Raw genomic sequence first — 18442 nt, 5'->3', positions numbered from 1 at the left:
CGTGGAAGGAGGGAGGGGGTGATCAGCTGTCAACAGCTTGAAACGTAGAGTGGAGATTTTTTATACCTTTGTGTTCGGAGGATTACGATATAATTTGCTAAAAAAAAACCACCGAAGCGTTTTCAAAAAACCCTGTTGACAGTGTTTGGATTTACATTTTTCGAAACAGTAATTTTCGTTCTGCTTCAATTCCCCAGATTAAGAGTACCTACGTATAATAGATATGTATGGTAAAAACATGGATGAATAAATATAGGTGATATGGGATGCCTTCTGTCATAACCAGAAACTATTTTCGTACGTCGATTACTTCCCCCACCCTTGTTCATAATTTCATGCTTGTTTAAAAGATAGTTTCAAATGAAGGTCTTTTTCGGGGGCACGCTATCTAGTTCTCGAAAGTTGAAGTCCATAATTTATTATACTCCCCACCTACCCTCAAACAACCAAAAAGAATTGATTTTCGTCTTATCTCCGTTTAAAAAATTCTAATTTTGTTCCAAAATCCTGTTTTTCGCCAAAATTGCGTGAAAGGTTCTGTTTTTTTCCTGCAAAATTTGCTCGAGTCGAAAAGTGTCAATTTTTGGAAAAATAGTCTAAGAGAGGAAAATTCTGGCCAAAATTGTCAAACAGTCTTGTTTTTGACAAGATTGCACAAAAAATGCCCGTTTTTTTTTGTCGAAAATGTCATAGTCTGGCATATGACAATATGAGTAATTGCATCCCCCCCACCGTTCATCCGGGACCACTTTTTTCTTAAAGGGGACATCCTAAGGAACATTTTGAAGCAAACTTGCCCAAAAAAAAGTTGGCCTTACTTACAAAATGGCGGCCATTTTAATTGGCAGGTCAGCTGAAATCGCAGATTTCGCGTTTCAAACATAGGACTTGCTTGATATTTTTCAAACTTTACGAAGGTAGATCGAAGAACATGCAAAAATTTACCACCTGTCCAAATTTCAAGTGCTAAAATGCGTTTTTAGATTTTTGGTGAATTTTTGAAAATCGAAATTAGGCCAAAAATGAGGGAAAAAATCAAAATTTTACCAAATTGACCAAGAAAGCTGAAATTTGGAATGTACCTTATTTTCGATATGCCAAATCGATTGGAAATGGTTTCAACCGGTTTTGAGCAGTTCTGGAGCCTCCAGCAGATTTTTGAAACTCGAAATTCCCACAAAATTCTTTCAAATTGGAGTTGTGAAGCTGAAATTTATTCTAAAAACTGATTTCAATACGCTACAAAGTACTGCAGGTAAATTTCAAGTCGTTTTGGAGCCTCCAGCGACTTTTTTGAAAATTCCTGGGGCCTCCAGTAGATTTTTAAAACTTGAAATTTCATCAAACTGAGATAGAGAGTCGAAATTTTTTCTGCAAACTAATTTTAACACACTCTGAAGACGACTTCAGGTGTGTTCAAGTCATTTTAGAGCCTCCAGCCGGTTTTTGAAACTTTAAATTTTCACAAAATTTCATCAAACTGAGATGGAAAGCTGAAATTTACTCTAGAGCCTCAAGCGACTTTTTTGAAAATTACTGGAGCCTCCAGTAGATTTTTGAAATTTGAAATTTCCCCAACATTAGTTTATCAAATGGAGTAGGCAAGCTGAAATTTACTTCGCAGACTACATGGTGGTTTCAAATGGTATTGAAGCTTCCAGCTACTTTTAGAAAATTTCAATTTTCCAAAAAAAACGCCATATAACCTTTCAAAAAGTCGCTGGAGGCTCCAAAACGACTTGAAATCCACCAGCAGTCAACTTCGTAGCGTATTGAAATTAGTTTGCAGAATGAATTTCGACTCTCCATCTCAGTTGAGAAATTTCAAGTTTCCAAAAATCTACTGGAGGCTCCAGTAATTTTTGAAAAATTCGCTGGAGGCTCTAAAATGACTTAAACCCACCTGAAGTCGTCTACAGAGGGTGTTAAAATTGGGGTGTGGAGTAAATTTCAGCTTTCCATCTCCATTTAATGAAATTTTGGACAAATTTAAAGTTTCAAAAATCCGCTGGAGGCTTCGGGAATTTTCAAAAAAGTCGCTGGAGGCTCCAAATTGATTTGAACCCACTTTAAGTCGTCTTCAGAGGATGTTAAAATTGGAGTGTACAGTGAATTTCAGCTTTCCATCGCCATTTGATGAAATTTTGTGAAAATTTAAAGCTTCAAAAATCTGATGGAGGCTCCAGGAATTTTCAAAAAGTCGCTGGAGGCTCCAAAACTACTTGAAATTCACCTGTAGTACTTCGTAGCGTATTGAAATTAGTTTTCAGAATAAATTTCAGCTGTACAACTCCAATTTGATGGAATTTTGTGGACATTTCGAGTTTCAAAAATCTGCTGGAGGCTACAGAACTGCTCAAAACGGGTTGAAGCCATTTCCAATCGATTTGACATGTCAAAAATAGGGTATATCCCAAATTTCAGCTTTCTTGGTCAATTTGGTGAAATTTTGATTTTTTCTCCTCATTTTTGACCTAAATTTGATTTTCAAAAATTTACCAAAAATTGAAAAACGCACTTTAGCACTTGAAATTTGGACAGGTGATAAATTTTTGCATGATCTTTCGATCTACCTTTGTAAAGTTTGAAAAGTTTCTTGCAAGTCCTATGTTGAAACGCGAAATTTGCGATTTCGGCTGACCTGTCAATCAAAATGGCCGCCATTTGGTAAGTAAGGCCAACTTTTTTTTTGGCAAGTTTGCTTTAAAATGTTCTTTAGGATGTATCCCCTTTAGGAAAATAGTTGTCCCGAAGGATCGGCGGGGGGGGGTGCAATTACTCCTATTGTCATATGCCGGATTAGATCCTTATTTTTTTTTACAGAAATTCAAAAAAAGTCTCGATCAGAAGTTTATAAAAAAGGGTAATCTATGCTAATTTTTATCAAAGTTTGAAAAAAAAATTCAAAAAAAGTCCCAATGTTTGCCAGCTTGAGAAATTGGATCCACTCTAGACTGTCTTTAAACGTATTCTACAGTATAATACGATTAAGTACGTGTAAAATGAGAATTTAATCGAAAGCTTATTTCATTGACAGGATGAAGAATCGTTCGACTCGTCGTTCTCTCATTCGAAAAACTCATCTACCGGATCGTCGTCGTCTTCGTCTGCGGCACCGAAAGCACCGCTGATCAGATATCGCCCTCACTCGTTAGTAAATATCGAGCCGCAAACCGCTTTAGTTGTATTCGGCACACCGACCGGTTTCATGGACAAAACATGCCTGGCGGTCAACTCGCACCCCAATCAATTCACCTTCCAAAAGAAATACCAAGAGCTATGTCGCAAAATGTCCGCCGGCGACGTCATCGAAATCGAAGCCCCTAATCCGGAGTACTTCGTTTACGTGTTGCTCGTACGTGAAAACGAAACGGCGCCGTTCTCATTTAAATATCTCGAAAGTTGCGCCCATCACTTGAACGCTAAACTGAAAAAAGCCCAATTTAGGTACGTCGCTTTCGACGCCGTCGAAGATCCGGAAGATTCACTCTTCACCGACAAAATCATCAGTGTATTTCGTAATCATATTTATTACGGTATAGAAATCTACGTGTGTAATAATAATCATAACAAAAACAACACCAACCCATCTATTACTTCTACCAACACCTCCACCAACAGCATCGTAACCAATACAACCAATAATAATACTTCGAATGCTGCGACCTCCGCCGATCGAGATCGAGATCCTCGAGATCATTCGTCTCAACAGCAACAGAATTCTAGTAATTCGCCTAAATATAATACCACAAGGCGTTCTTAATGTCGTCGCAGTCGCTGGTACGAGCTTTATTTTTATTCTTATATATTTTTTTCTCTATTTTCTACTATTTCGTTTTATACCTATTGAAATTTATTATTTTTTTCGCCTTTCGTTCGTTACGTTAGTTTTTTTTTTTATTATTATTACTATTATACGTGTAATATTGTTTTTCGTTATTTTGAAAAAAAAGGGTTTTTCTAAAAGAAATTATTTCTCGTTTTCCTCTCATCCTTTCTCCTTGCTTTCTCTTCTTCGCTCCTTGTCATTTTACCCTTTCATTTTTATAAAAATATTACGTTTATGTACCTAATTATTACGAAATGATCATTTTTTTCCTCTGTGGTAGTATGACAATAATTTTTCCTTTTTTTTCTTTTTTTTGTATTTTGTAATAATTTCCAAAATGTATTTTTCAACTTCGAACACCATTTTTAAAGCTATTTTTCAAAAAATCGTATAAATTTGTCAGTCGCGCGACGATCGCGTAATTTTTCATTATACAAATTCGTGTAAAACCATTTTGATAATTTTTTTTTTTTAGCAAAGATTTATCTCGTTTTTTAATTATACATATTTTTTTACAGCGAAATAATTCGTATTACGATAAAATATCGTGTAAATTGGGTCGTCGTTTTTCGGTGTTTGATGTTTTTTTTTTAAATATATAATTACGCATCTTGTTACGTGTGAAATATGTGATTATTCGTCAATTTGTATTTTTTTTTTTTTTGAATGTTGAATATTATTTGTTATTTTTTTCTCTTTTTTTTGTAACGTTGAGAATTTTTATTTGAAAAAATTTTTACATCCGAGGTAGTATGTAATTTTCCCCTCTACTCAAAAATGATCGAAAGTTTTGTACACTCGAACGCGAAATTTCGTTTCTGTAATTCCGTCGTTTGCGGGTTTTTTATTTTCTCTCAAGGTTGGGGCACTGTTATTACGAATCACTTAATAAATTAGCTCTCGTCTATTTATATTATTTTGTAAATTTATTACTTAAAATTTTTAGCAAATTCGTATATATTTATTGTTATTAAATTTAAAAGAATTTAGATCTAAATTTACCTTCGTTTTCGTACCGGTACCGTTATTTATGTAATTTTGTAAGAAAACGGCAAAAAAACAATACGGAATACGAAATAAATTTCGCAGGTTTTTTTTCGGGATTTCCCCTTTTTTTTTGTATTTTACCATGGTTTATAATTTTAAAATTATACGACTTCTTTATTGCGTGACCATAAAAAAGTTTAATTTGTATCGTAGCGTACGATATAACCGAATTATTCTTTCTATAATTTTTTTTTCTTCGTTGTAGATATTTTTTTTCTATGTCTAGTTACTTTTTTTTTTTTTATTAATGTAAGTTTTTCAAGTTATAAATTTTTGTGTTGTTGTAAAAGTTGATATTTTTTCTTACCGTTTATTTTTTTTTTCGATTTGTTCGGAAGGTGCTTGAGGAGTTTTTTTTTGTTCTTTTTTTTCTTTATTTTGGTTTGTTACGTGTTGATTATTTGGTCAGATTTGTTCATTGTTTCTTTATTATTTTTCTTTTATTATCTGTTTCTGTTGTTTTTGTGTTCTAAATCGCAGCATGAGACGAGGTAAATAATTTCAGGATAAACGATTTCGCAGTACACACTATAATATGGCCATATGTAAATAGAATTAGATTTAGGACGACGATTGATGACGAAAATTAATGTTGACCGAAAAAAAATGTACGCTTGCTTTTTTCTTTTTTCGACTTCCTTTTAAGGTGCCATTTTTTTTTTTTTTTTTTTTTAAATGTAAAACTTGCATATTTTGATATGTATTCGAATTCACCACGGTACGATTGCCCTGCCCCCCTCTTTCCCCTCTGTGCCGACGTAATACAAAATACTGTGATTATACATGAAACGTGGTTCTTCCTACGAATGTTATTCATTTTATATACGACTAACTTAATTATAATATTCCATTCTGTTACGTTTTCTAAAAATGTATGTGTGTATGTATGTGTGTGTTTGTTCGTTTGTTTCTGTTTTCTATAAGTTAATTAGAAAAAAAATTTTTGTACATTTTTTTGCAATAGCCAACTACGAATAAAGTAGTTGTCACTTTGAGCGATTGCCATTTTTATGCACAACGGTCCAGTTTTTTTTTTGTATTCATTTTTTCGTTTCTTTTCTTTAATTTTTTTTTTGTTGTAATTTTTGTCTCATTGATTACGTTTCCCATATCCATTCCATCGTAATCGTTTAGCTAAGAATTTTTCTTTCTTTCTTTTTTTTTTTACGAAAAATATTTTTTAGTTTATTTTATCGACGCGTGTTATGTTTCTTTTTTCGTTTATTTATATATCTTATATTTTGATTTGTATATTTTCTTCATTTTTTTTCTTCTTCTATCTGTTTAGGAAATGAATAAAGTAAAAGAATATTATTCTTATATCGAGATTTACATTTTATCTTAATTTGTAGAAGTTTTTCTTCTTTCTTTCGTTTTTATTTTCGTTTTTTTTTTTTTTTTTTTTTTTTATAACAAATATATTTGTATCATTTATCCAATAATTATACTTTGTATTAGGTTTATTTTCTTAATTTTTCTTCCACTAATGTTTTTTTTTCTACAAATTTCTCTTTTCTTTCGTTTTGTTTTATCGTTATGAGTTTTCTTTTTCTTATTTTCTTTACTTTTTTTTTTTTTTTTTTTTTGTTATACTCATTTCCATTTATGTAAATTTCATTTTTACGAGTAAAAATTATTTGTATCTTAAAGCATATCAGCACGTACGTACTGCATTTCTTTTATTATGTCTGATTACAAGTATACCATTTTTATTGTGAACATTAAACAAATAAATATATTTAAACTACTATCACTATGGCCAAACTGCGAACTGGTTTCATTTCGTGATGTCTGTGTCGATTTGTCCCCTCTTCCCGCTCCTTCCTAACTTGAATAATGTATAAATCTGTAAGAAAAGTAATATTTTAATTCGTGATTTAGTAGGTAGTTGATTTCATCAATATTTACAAAAGAATGAATTTTTAATTTTAATTATTCGCGATACTCCTTCTCTTTCTATTTTGTTTGTTTTTTTTTTTTTTTAGCGAAAATCGAAAATAGGCTGTAGCAAAAGCCCACAATATCGTCGAAATAAGAGAAAAATTTACCTTATCGTCGCGAGGTGTTTTTTTCTCACTTTTTCATTCTTTTTCGATGAATCGAATCGAGCTCCCATTCGAATTTATTATACTGTATTGAATTGAAAGAACACCGTGGCGAGAGAATTTCTTCAAATACGAAAATATTATGCGAGTATAAATATCTACGTCACAAAGCAGAACGTTTCTATTGTTAGATATATTCGTATTTCAAAGGATTCGTCGCCGAAAGCCTTCGTCGTCGGGTAAAATGGTCGAAAATTCGAACCATTTTATTTATTCGCGTATTTATATTTATTTGTTGTTGTTTTTGCAGGAAATGAGGAGGCTGGCTCTTACGCACGTATGTATAGTGATTAATCATAGTGATTGAACTTTGCTTGTATTGAGAGGTTTATGGAGGAGGTGGTTTTTGTACTCGTATGGGCGATTCAGAATTGGAGATGAGAATAGCTCCGATTGTGTAGGCTTATATTCTAAATCCTCTCAGAGTTGGATGAAATCAATCACGAATCACTGTTCAGTAAAAATCTGAAATCAGTCACCTAAAATCGATGGAATAAGTGAAAAATGTCCAAACGCTCAAAATTTGGGCGAAATTTTACTCAAATTGCTGAGAGTATAAAAAATCACCAATAATTGACTGAAATTCTTGAAATTGAATGATGATTTGAAAAAGTGTTATGAAATTTATCAAACTGACTTCTTATCTTTTTGAAAGAGAGAGAGAGAAGTATGTATTTATTCGGCTCAGCGTCTAAACCCTATACACGAAATGATCAATTTTTTTACAATAATAACGGGATACTTAAGAGGGCAGGCAAAATTTTTTATAAAAATCTACGAATATAACGATTTGAAAGAATTATTATTTTATTGCATCAAAAAAGATCTTGAGGATTTTTTTGTGTTTTAAGACGATTTATAAGATTTTTGCCAAGTAGGAATTCGAAGTCATCAAACGATTCCAGCGTGAATAGTTATTCTTCAGTAAGTCTTTCAGAGAAGGCGTCAATTGATTCTATTTGCAGTTCATTAGATATATGTAACTGATTGTTTCGGAGGAACCATGGTGCGTTTGTAATGATTCGCAGAACTTTTGTTTTGTATAATTTGTAGCTTATGTTTGTTAGTTTTTGAAGCTGGCCTGTTATCCATATTGGCGCTGCGTATGTGAATTGTGAATGAGCTACAGATGAGACTTTTGTAAAGAAGTAGACTACAAGATGTAGACAATCTGGAACTAGGATTCAATAAGGGGTATAGTTTACGTAGTTTGAGGTAGGCATTACGTGATTTGAGAACGATGCGGTTTCTGGTCCAAGTGTATGCCGAGATATTCAACTGTTGATGTATTGTATTCCATGGTACCACAGTGTTATTGATTAAGATTTCTGGAGTCAGTGAGATTTTGCGAAGTGTGAAGATTTTCATTTCACTTTTAAGAGGATTTAGCTTAAGTTTCCAGCATTCAAACCATCGTTCCAACTCATTGATACCAGCTTGAAGTTGATTACGAGCAATTAGAAGATCCTTATTTTAGCTGAGTTGAGTAAACATGTACCTATCATCAGCAAACATTGCTATTTCATAATTCATTATCAGCTGGTTTAGGAATATCATAGAGTACGTATACGATGAACAATGTTGGACTCAATACAGCGCATTGCTGGCTGATTTCTCGAAGCAAAGAGCTTTCATAATCGATTTGAACATGAAATTTCCTATTTTGAAGGAAGTAATTAAGAAAGGATTTTATGTAGAAAAGTGGGTGTTTCAATTGTAACTAATTTGTGAATTAAACTGCAATGCCATAGAGAGGCGAAGGCATAGGTAAAAGCTGCAGTTGTGAATTGCTTCTTTTTGTAACCATTGTTGATTAAGTTGTACCATTCGATGCAACTGATGAACTTACTGTGCTCATTTTATTATGAAAACCATACTGAAAAGATGGCAAAATCTGTTCCTTTTTCAGAAACTCCAAAAGACATTTACGAGTGATTTTTTCAAGGATTTTGGATAGAGAAGAGAGAAGACTGATAGGTCTCCCGAGCTAACATCGTTTTGCCTCGTATAGGGTCCCTATATGTTTAATTTGAGACAAAAAAGTCACCTCTATGAGGTAAGAATTGTGGTGAATTAGTCTGAAAATCAAGCGCCATCTATTAGCAAAACTAAATTATGCCTTTGCCTTATACAGAGCAGAGGTGAAATGCAGTGAATGCTGATAGCTGGACCCAGCTGGACCATGTAGCCTAACAAAAGGTAGGTAGGTGTCTGTCTAGGTGGTGGTATGATATGTTGTATTTGCACAGCAACGTTATCTCCTCCTACCCCACATAACTGGTATTGATAGGTAAGGGATGTTTGTCAGCTACTTTTAAAGGAGTACACCACCACTGCAGGTTTAAAAATAGGTCTTAAATTATGCATAAATGGCAATCGAGCCTCCTTCAGGGAAGTAATTTTTTTCTATCAATTTTGAGTAATTTATCCTTCCAAACATATGTGTTTGGAGGGAATAATTTTTCAATTTTTTTGAGATGTGTTTAAGCAGCATGTGATATGTTTATTAGGGGGAAATATTCTTTTGAAAAATAAATTAGTTACCTATTTGTGAAAAACAACTGTTTTTTTAGTCAAAAACAAAGTTTTTTCAAAATTTAGTCCCAAAAAAGTGGAAAAAATGGGCAACAGTTCCACTTGAAAATTAAAATTGCACACAAATCTTCTAAAAAATGATGGAGCTTTGAAATTTGTGTTACCTATCTAATTCCTTCTTAGTTTTTTCAAGTCAGAATGTACGAAAATTGTATTTGTAATTTTAAATTTTCCTATTCATTAGGGGAATAAGCCCAATGAAATTTAAAAATAAAATAAAAAATCTGCAGTTTCTATTTCTAGGGTTATTTTTAATTTTATCTCAAACTAAACACTTGATTTTTAGGGATGAAAATGAGAAAAAATTTATTTTTTTTCAATTTGGCGAACGAAGCATCAAACTTGATGTTTTTTGACTCAAAATTATATTTTTTTGACCTCCTAATATCCAACGAACCCAACTCATCTAAATTCATAAATTTTTCGATCCTCAAAAAATCCATTTTAGAAATTATTTAATTTAGGTTCCTTTTCACACTGTACAGACGAATCGCGTCTTTCATTTTCAATAGGGCGCCATCTAACACTCGCATAAGGTACTTGAAAAAATCAAATACCTATGACCTGATTTGCATATTTTTGTCATTAGTCTCATATAGGTGAGAAAAATCGTCTCAAATCGCAAATATAGGCAAAAAAAAAGTGCCTCAGTGAGGCAAAATGTCAGCTCGGGATGGTACCTACCACAGTGTTATCAATTAAGATTTCTGGAGTCAGTGAGATTTTGCGAAGTGTGAAGATTTTCATTTCACTTTTAAGTTTTAAGAGGATTTAGTTTAAGTTTCCAGCATTCAAACCATTGATCCAGTTCATTGATACCAGCTTGACATTGATTACGAGCAATTAGAAGGTCCTTATTTTGGCTGAATAAACACATATCATCAGCAAACATTGCTATTTCATTATCAGCTGGTTTAGGAATATCATAACAGTATAAGATGAACAATGTTGGACTCAGTACAGTGCCTTGCGGTACACCTTGGCTGATTTCTCAAAGCGAAGAGCTTTCATTGTCGATTTGAACATAAAATTTCCTATTTTGAAGGAAGGAAGAAATGATTTTACATCAGGGATCACGGAGGGGGGTCCAGTGCCTCCACCTCCAGCTCCGGCTCCCAAATTTAAAAAAAAAATACCTCCACCTCTACCTCCGGCTCCACTTGAAATTTTCAAGTACCTCTTGCTCCGGCTCCGGCTCCCGGAGCAAGGCCCAAAAAAGGGTACCCTCTGGGGGGCTCCTGCCCTCCAGCTCCGCCTCCGGAGGTCAAGGAGGGGGGGTTTTGAGCCTTCCCCTCCGGCTGTTTGAAAAAAAATACCTCCGGCTCCAGTTTTTTTTGTAAGTGCCTCCGCCTCCACCTCCGGCTCCGGTAGAAAAATTTCAAGTACCTCTTGCTCCGGCTCCTGCTCCCGGAGCAAGGCAAAAAAAGGGTACCCTCCGGGGGCCTCCGGGCCTCCACCTCCGCTCCGCTCCGCGATCCCTGTATTTACATAGAAAGGTGGGTGTTTTGATTGTAACTAATTTGTGAATTAAACCGCAATGCCTTACAGAGTCAAAGACCTTTTTGATGTCTATAAAAGCTGAAGTTGTGAATTGCTACTTTTCATAGCCATTATCAATAAGTTATACCATTCGATGCAACATGCAACTGATGAACTGTGCTCATTTTATTATGTAAACCATATTGAAAAGTTGGCAAAATCTGTTCCTTTTTCAGAAAGTCCAAAAGACGTTTACGAATGATTTTTCCAAGGATTTGGATAGAGAAGAGAGAAGACTGATAGGTCTACAATCATTAGGAAAGGAAGAAGGAGATTCTTTTTTGGATAGCACAATTACTTTGGCAATTTTCCAGGCGTTAGGGAAGTAACCAATTCAATGCAGAAACTTACCGATTTTTTTTTTACGTTCTCTGCGAATCCCCGTTCTCTTCCTGGAACACATAAAAAGGAAAATATCCAATCAGTATAGTGATATTTAGGTATGGCTCAAATTATTTTGCTGAAAATGTCAAGTAGGTATACAGCATACAGCCATCGTAACAAAATTGGCCTTCAATAAAAATAACTTTAGTAACCTTTTGTTTATCAAAAAAGTAACCAAGGTGTCTACTAAAATCCAGAAAGCTAAATTCGAGCTTTTTTCGCGCCATTTCCTTACACCCGAAATGAAATTTCATAACTCGTCAATATCGTCTCATCTATCTATTCACGGTTAGCCCCCCCCTTCCAAAAAAATCAAGTCTTCAAGATGTACCAAGATTTTTAAAAATATTTTAATAGGAGATTTTTTAGATATTTTTTCTGAACGTCGGCATATAAGATTTCAAGATTAAACCTCACTTCTGTGCCCTTTTCACAATTTAATTCAAAAAACAACGAGATAATTGTCAAAAGAACTTCACGAAGGGTTCGTATCGAACAACATGCAATCATTTATGCGAATATCAAAAATTTTCCTACGAGCAGAAATTACCTATTTCAACCAGACCATAGAAAATCAAGAGAAGAACCCGAAATACACCACCAGCAAAAATTTCATACGATGAAATTGATTTTTTAATTTTCGTAAAATTTTCAAGAATTTAAATTTCACCCATTTTTCATGAGAAAAAAAATTTCATCAACTTAAAAGACTGAGATTTGGTTTTATACTCTATCTTCAGCCTCCAGAGTCGATTGGTAATGACGATTGAGGAACAACTGAAGGCGGATTTTTCAGTTGCTGAGTGGGTGAGATCAAAGATGATGCAAGGGATGCATGAAGAAAAATATCCAAATCCACAAACTTGACGTAAAAAATTGAATTTTTTCGAACACGTTAATATTACACGAATGACCACATAAATTTGCCAGTAAAATTTATTGAATACGTTTATTACGAGCATTAAAAATAATGATACAATCGGTTAATACCTAATACCTATATAGATACTAGGGAGGTATCCTGGTCCGCCATTTTCTTGCAAATTCGTATTTTTTATAACTCAAAAATTAACGTTCACAGAAATTTTTGAAGAGTTCTTCCTTTGTGGGAAATGAAAAAAATACGACCAATTTTGCAACAATCTTTAAATTTCAACTGTAGGACCCGAGATATTGAAAATATGGAGAAAAAAATGAAAAATATTTGGTTTTCACATTTTTTTTATAAATATATTGTACACTTCCGGTTGCACAGTATGAAATTTCAAGTCTCTTGCTTTGGTCATATTTTTCAATTTTCTACGAAAAAAGAACTCTTCTAAAATTTTTGCAAATGTCGTTGTTTTCGAGTTATGAAAAAAAATACGCTTTCGCAAGAAAATGGCTGAACAGTGTACCAATCCTTTACAGCATCCCAACCTACTACTTTACAATCAATAACTAACCACAATAAATTACGATAAGTATGTATGTATCACCGATGCAGACATAATAAAACATTACAACAAGTAGGTAAACGATATCAATTTGACAAGCTTAACAGTAATTTTTCATTTCAAGAATTAGACCCATCTAGACACGATTCGTCAAATGTTCTCTAGGAACGATAAAGAAGTACTTCATCAGTTCATCATCTAATAGATTCATAAACTTCTCAATTTCATCTTCATCTTTGTTGTAATACCACATTAAAAAATCCTCACAACTCGTAGGAAAACCAAGTTTAGCCCCACTACCTATCACAAGTACTCGCAAAAGAATTCGCATCGCATTATGAACAATATCCACTACTGATATTGACTGCTTGAATCTGATAATTTCGTCTTCGCTACCCAACAACCAAACAACAAATGCTTCGAATTTGTCACTATCGAACCCAGGAACGTTACCAGCAATAAGACGATCTTTGAAATGCTCAAACAAACGTTTTTTCAAAGGCACTATGACTTGTTCATCTGCAATAAAAGTGTCGACGAATTCCATCAGGTGAACGACATCGACAACATGACACCAGCGAATACATTCGAGTAAACATTCTTCGGTTACTGGTGATGATGTTAATTGGTTTCTAAATTCAACGCCGAGATCAGCAGCATCTCGAAAAGCATCGTCGACGAACTCATTTAGCAATTTATTGTTTCTGACTACGTCACGTGTAAATACAGAATTTTCTCCAATATAATTCGAGCTCAATAATCGTTGTTTCAACTCCACTCTTTTTTGCTCATCGAGGCAGCAAAAAGACAAGAAATCATTTAATTCTTTGAAATCACCGAATTTCAGTAACAAGACGCACCCTTCGGCCATATTTTCATATATCGACATAGTGTTCTCTTTAAATAGTGTAATTTCATTTTCACTTCGAAAAGACAATTTCATTGCAACATCCAAATCTTCGACAGGTGCGCTAAAGATCAATTTAGGCCAATTTTTACACCAAAATGCATTTCTTTCTTCTAAAGCTGCATCTTGCAATACTATGTTTAGTAATTTCATTGATCTTATAGTGTTCAATCGTGTATGATTTCTCTGCAGAATTATTATTTCATTATGCAGGACGACATCCAACGCCGATCGTTTGAATTCCTGCGGAGCACTTTTCCAAATCTCGCTGAACAAAACCGCTCCTCTTCCAGAATGAACATGTTCCTTACTCTTCATAGTCTCGTCTACGAGCATTTCGTTAATAAGATATGAATAACTTGCTGCATCGATTCTGCTTTGAATATACTTCCAAGTTGGAAGAACAAGATCACGAAACTGTGTTGACCGAAACTCCAACAGAAAATGCATCAATTTGACGCCTTTTTCGGCCACGAAAATGTCGAGTTGTTGTTCGTTTAGTTTCGGTAAAATAAACCGACAGAATACCAAAACTGCGCTGGAATACACATCTATTCGTGGCTGCCTATCAGATGATAAACGATTCCAAAAATACACGACCGATGAACGGTTTTTAAACCCTCTCTTCTCATACATGTTGTCAATATCATCATAAGTGAACGGATTAGGAATTCTGTGCAATTTGTTTCTAAGGTAGCAGATCCAGTAGTACTGTAGCGAAGAATTACGATATTTCATTTCATTCAAGTGCTTCGTCTTGCTGACAGATTGCCAAAGGTGTTTGATATCATTTTCGAAGCAGTACAAACAAGCGATCTGGAATTTCTCATCTACAGTGAGTCGATCGCACATCATCATTCGTTTGGCTGTGCGCTCTTCGTGAATGGTACCATCCCAGTCCCATGCAAAATCATTGAATCGGCTTAAGACGATCATCGAACCACTATCATTAAATACACGCTTGTGATAATTCTGCCATTTTACGACTGACTTTCTAAATGTGTCGATATATTTCTCCAGTAAGCTGTAAATCGTCGATGGCAGAGTGGGAAGAACAGTTCTCACTGGAATGTTGTCCTCCGAATCAAAATCCTGGAAACGCTTACTTTCAGGGTGATCGCGGATTTCTGTACGCCATAATTGCACAGCAACTATGATTGATGAGATTTGTTTCAGGGTGATAGGGCTGGGATATAGCAGGTCGTACACATTAGATACGGTTTCAGTCATCTTGAGTAGGTATATTCTTGTCTCGATATGATTACTTGTTGGTTAGACCTGACTTCACTCCTCATGGAAAATCTAAAATTTCATAAAATGTTCAGAACAATGTCACACAACCTGATCCTGTATTTCTACATAGGACGAATACTACTTACCTAATGAAATTTCAATTATCTTACATACCACCAAAATGAATGATATCCAAATTAACTGACAGAATCACTATTATTGTTAATGAAGGTATTGTTGGACGAAGTTTGAAATTACTGCAGAACGTGGAATTCTTAAGGTATCTACTCAATTTAGTTTTTACGCGTAAAATTAATTTATAAGCAGAATTTAGTTACATTCGGAGTCAAGTCAACTTATGACTTGATCAAAACTGAAAAACTGAAGAGCTGTTATCATCATTTTAGGGCATTTACCAATCGGAGCAATGCGGGCATGCATACTCTCTGCCGTTCACTACGTGGAGGACAACTCTCCAGCGCTATAAGGGTAAGGTGCTCTAATGTCGACCACATTTTTTCTCTTGGCTGCCAAACGAACACGTTTTGAGATAGAAATCCCGGAAATGGCTTAAAATACACCTTGATCCTTCCCCCAACACATGCCAAAAGCTCATTGGCATCAATAAATTTCTTAAGTTTTTACAAAAGTTTTTCCTCAACAACTCAAAAATTGAATTCCAAATTTTTGGGTCCTAATTCCGACCACCCCCGAAATTGAAAAATAAATGTGTAAAAAGAAGCACAAAACCAATTTATTTGCGAGTAATTAAAATACTTTTCATAACTTTATCATTTTATTTAAGCAGTAGCTATAGACATACTGGTTTTTCGAGAGCATTCCAAGTGTTTTTTCCCAAAATGACCCTACTTTGAGAGACCACCGTTCCACAACAGGGGCAGGTGAAAACTGAAAAAATTTTTGGGGCCATTTCAACTCCAAATCTTCAACATAATATGTATTTCAATTTTCAGCAAAATCAAAGATTGCGTAATTTTTTTAGATTTCCCCCTAATAGGTAGGTATAGGTAATGTGATTTGCTTCTAATTTAGGAGAAATATGAGGTGGTCGACATTAGAGCACTTTTCAAAAAAAAAAATTTTTGAGAAATTTTTCAACTTACCTTTGTCAAATTTGAAAAATTCTTATTTCATTGAATTCCTCGTCTTTTTTTATTCTCAAAAGATACCTCGCATAATTAAAATCACATAAATCACCAAAGTCATAAAACACCATATGAGAGGCGCCAAAAAGTTTTTGACCCTTCAAAACCCATTTTTTGCTCTATCTAATTCAATTTTGGTTTTAGAGTTACGATTTTGGTGTCATTCGTTTTGTCATTGAAAAAGGAATAGAAATACATTTTTTTCCGGAAAATTTCCGGCATCATTTGAATGAAATCGGCAGGTGGTCGGAATTAGGGCACCTTACCCTTACTATTGATGCATACAATTTTCTTCACAAAAATGCAATTTTTTCGATTGTTCGCTAGTTCGGGTAAATTTTTATGTGGTCTCAAATTAAAGACAATGAAATTCCCTATCGATTGATGTTAAATTTTCATCATTTCGCGTGAAAATAACGATTTTATACTTATGAATACTTCCATTTACCGATTTTTGCATACTACATATGTCAACTTCAAACTCAAAATACTCAAAATTTTCAGTGACCACATAGGTATTTTAATAAAGCAAAATGTTCGTAATTTTATCCTCTTTAAAATGGGGGTCTCCCGAAATCTCTACATTTAACCGTTGAAAAGTTTTCGAAGCTGAAAGTTGCGAAAACAATGCAAAAACCAGCTGCGAGCGGTAGTGTTGAACTTTGAACTAAAATTACTCAAAATTTTGAGTGGACACATAGGTATTTGAGTAATACAAAATGTTCGTAATTTTATCCTCTTTAAAATAATTTTTTACCCAAAGCTCTACCTCTGACCATTTAAAAGTTTTCAAAGTTTAAAGTTGCGAAAACCAGGCAAAAAACCACTGCTGGTAGTAAAAAATATTGAAATTTGAACTAAAATTACTCAAAATTTTGAGTGGACACATAGGTATATTTTGAGTAATGCAAAATGTTCGTAATTTTATCCTCTTTGAAATACTTTTTTAACCAAAGCTCTGCTTCTCACCCAAGTTCATTTTTCGATTTTTGGCGAATTTTTGAAAATCCAAAATTGACTATTTTGGTGATTTATGTTTTTTTTTTTAACGTGTGTACTTGATCAGTAAAAATGTTCAATCCAAATTTCGCCATTTCCAGCCATTCTGGAGCCTCCAGCGCTATTTTTCAATTTCTCCAGAATTATTAATTTGCTCCAGAAGACGTGAATACGAAATTGAGCAGCTAAAAATCGAGTTGTGTGTCATACTCAACCTGTTCAACGAATTTATCTACATTTGAGCCGATTCTGGAGCGGACACCTCAAGAGTGGTTTTTTGACCAGCTTTTTTCATAATAAAAATATAGTCCAGGAAAAATAGCATTCCATTGGGAAAAGTGAGGTAGAACGCTGAATTTTGGTATACTGGTCCATTTTTTTGTGCTGAACACGAATCCGATGAGTCCCCGGTCGTCCCTGGTGAGCGTTCTCCCCTATTGTGGATCTAAGCCCCCCAAAACCAGTTTTTTGCAATTTTCTCCCCCGCATTGCATTTTAGCGAAAAATATGTGGTTAGATAAAAGAATCTACGTCAAATTTCCGATCTAATGATATATCAACTTTCCTTCTACCCCCAAGGGGGGTGGAGCAGGAACCATTCAAATGTGAGGGGTTTTCTAAAAAACACAAAAGGGCTATCGGCGCATAAGAGGGGTGAAATGTGCCCCGAGAGCGTTCGGGTTGATATCAGCATTGAAAGTGGGTACCATTGAGAAACTACCCCGTGAAAAATTTCAGATCCACACCACCTCCTCTTTTTGCGGAACCCCCCTTTTTTGAAATTTCAGTAACACTTTTCTCAGCCCCATTTCAACCGATTTCGAAAATTTTTCTGGAGGTTATGTATATCCTTGATAGGTATCCCCACAAAAATTTTCAACCCCCTCCCCTCATATTTACCCCTCAAAATTGCGTTTTTTCCATTTTTTATGCCTATTAACAATCAAGATTGCGAAGTACAATTTTGTAAACACGTTTTTTGGATGTATTTTTGGCCCCCAAACATCATATACTATATTAGAAATTTTTGCTTTGGTGCGCCGTGGTGAAAACTTGGAATAATGTATCGTAGGGGGTGGGGGGTGAAATGGCAATTTTGAAAAAAATAACTATCAATGAGTAGGGTATCGTTTTCATATGATTCGATACCGCTGAGCACGAATATGACCTCAGATTTTCTGCTACACTCACCTACCCCTCTC

General features: G+C 34.5%; 2 protein-coding genes across 3 annotated transcripts in view; one reads left to right on the top strand and one right to left on the bottom strand.

The window, feature by feature from the left end:
* The window catches only part of LOC135840308 (uncharacterized), a 40115-nt gene extending 33481 nt beyond the window's left edge, over positions 1-6634 (top strand). For both annotated transcript variants that reach the window (XM_065356771.1, XM_065356763.1), the window contains exon 7: positions 3038-6634. In XM_065356771.1, coding sequence (XP_065212843.1) covers positions 3038-3763 — 726 coding nt within the window. In that variant the 3' untranslated portion in view covers positions 3764-6634. The remainder of the gene's footprint in view (positions 1-3037) is intronic.
* A 5795-nt stretch (positions 6635-12429) lies between these two features.
* LOC135840299 (uncharacterized) lies at positions 12430-15480 on the bottom strand. Its single transcript, XM_065356752.1, has 2 exons — positions 15222-15480; positions 12430-15144 (listed from the first exon to the last, which is right to left on the bottom strand). Exon 2 carries the CDS (start codon positions 15070-15072, stop codon positions 13072-13074), a length of 2001 nt encoding a protein of 666 aa, XP_065212824.1. The 5' UTR covers positions 15073-15144; positions 15222-15480; the 3' UTR covers positions 12430-13071.
* Positions 15481-18442: the final 2962 nt, after the last annotated feature.

This window comes from Planococcus citri, chromosome 1 (genome assembly GCF_950023065.1).
Source record: "Planococcus citri chromosome 1, ihPlaCitr1.1, whole genome shotgun sequence".
In the NCBI taxonomy this organism is placed as follows: domain Eukaryota; kingdom Metazoa; phylum Arthropoda; class Insecta; order Hemiptera; family Pseudococcidae; genus Planococcus; species Planococcus citri.
The sequence above is the reverse complement of the archived record's forward strand: the minus strand, read 5'-3'. Positions and strand labels throughout refer to the sequence as shown.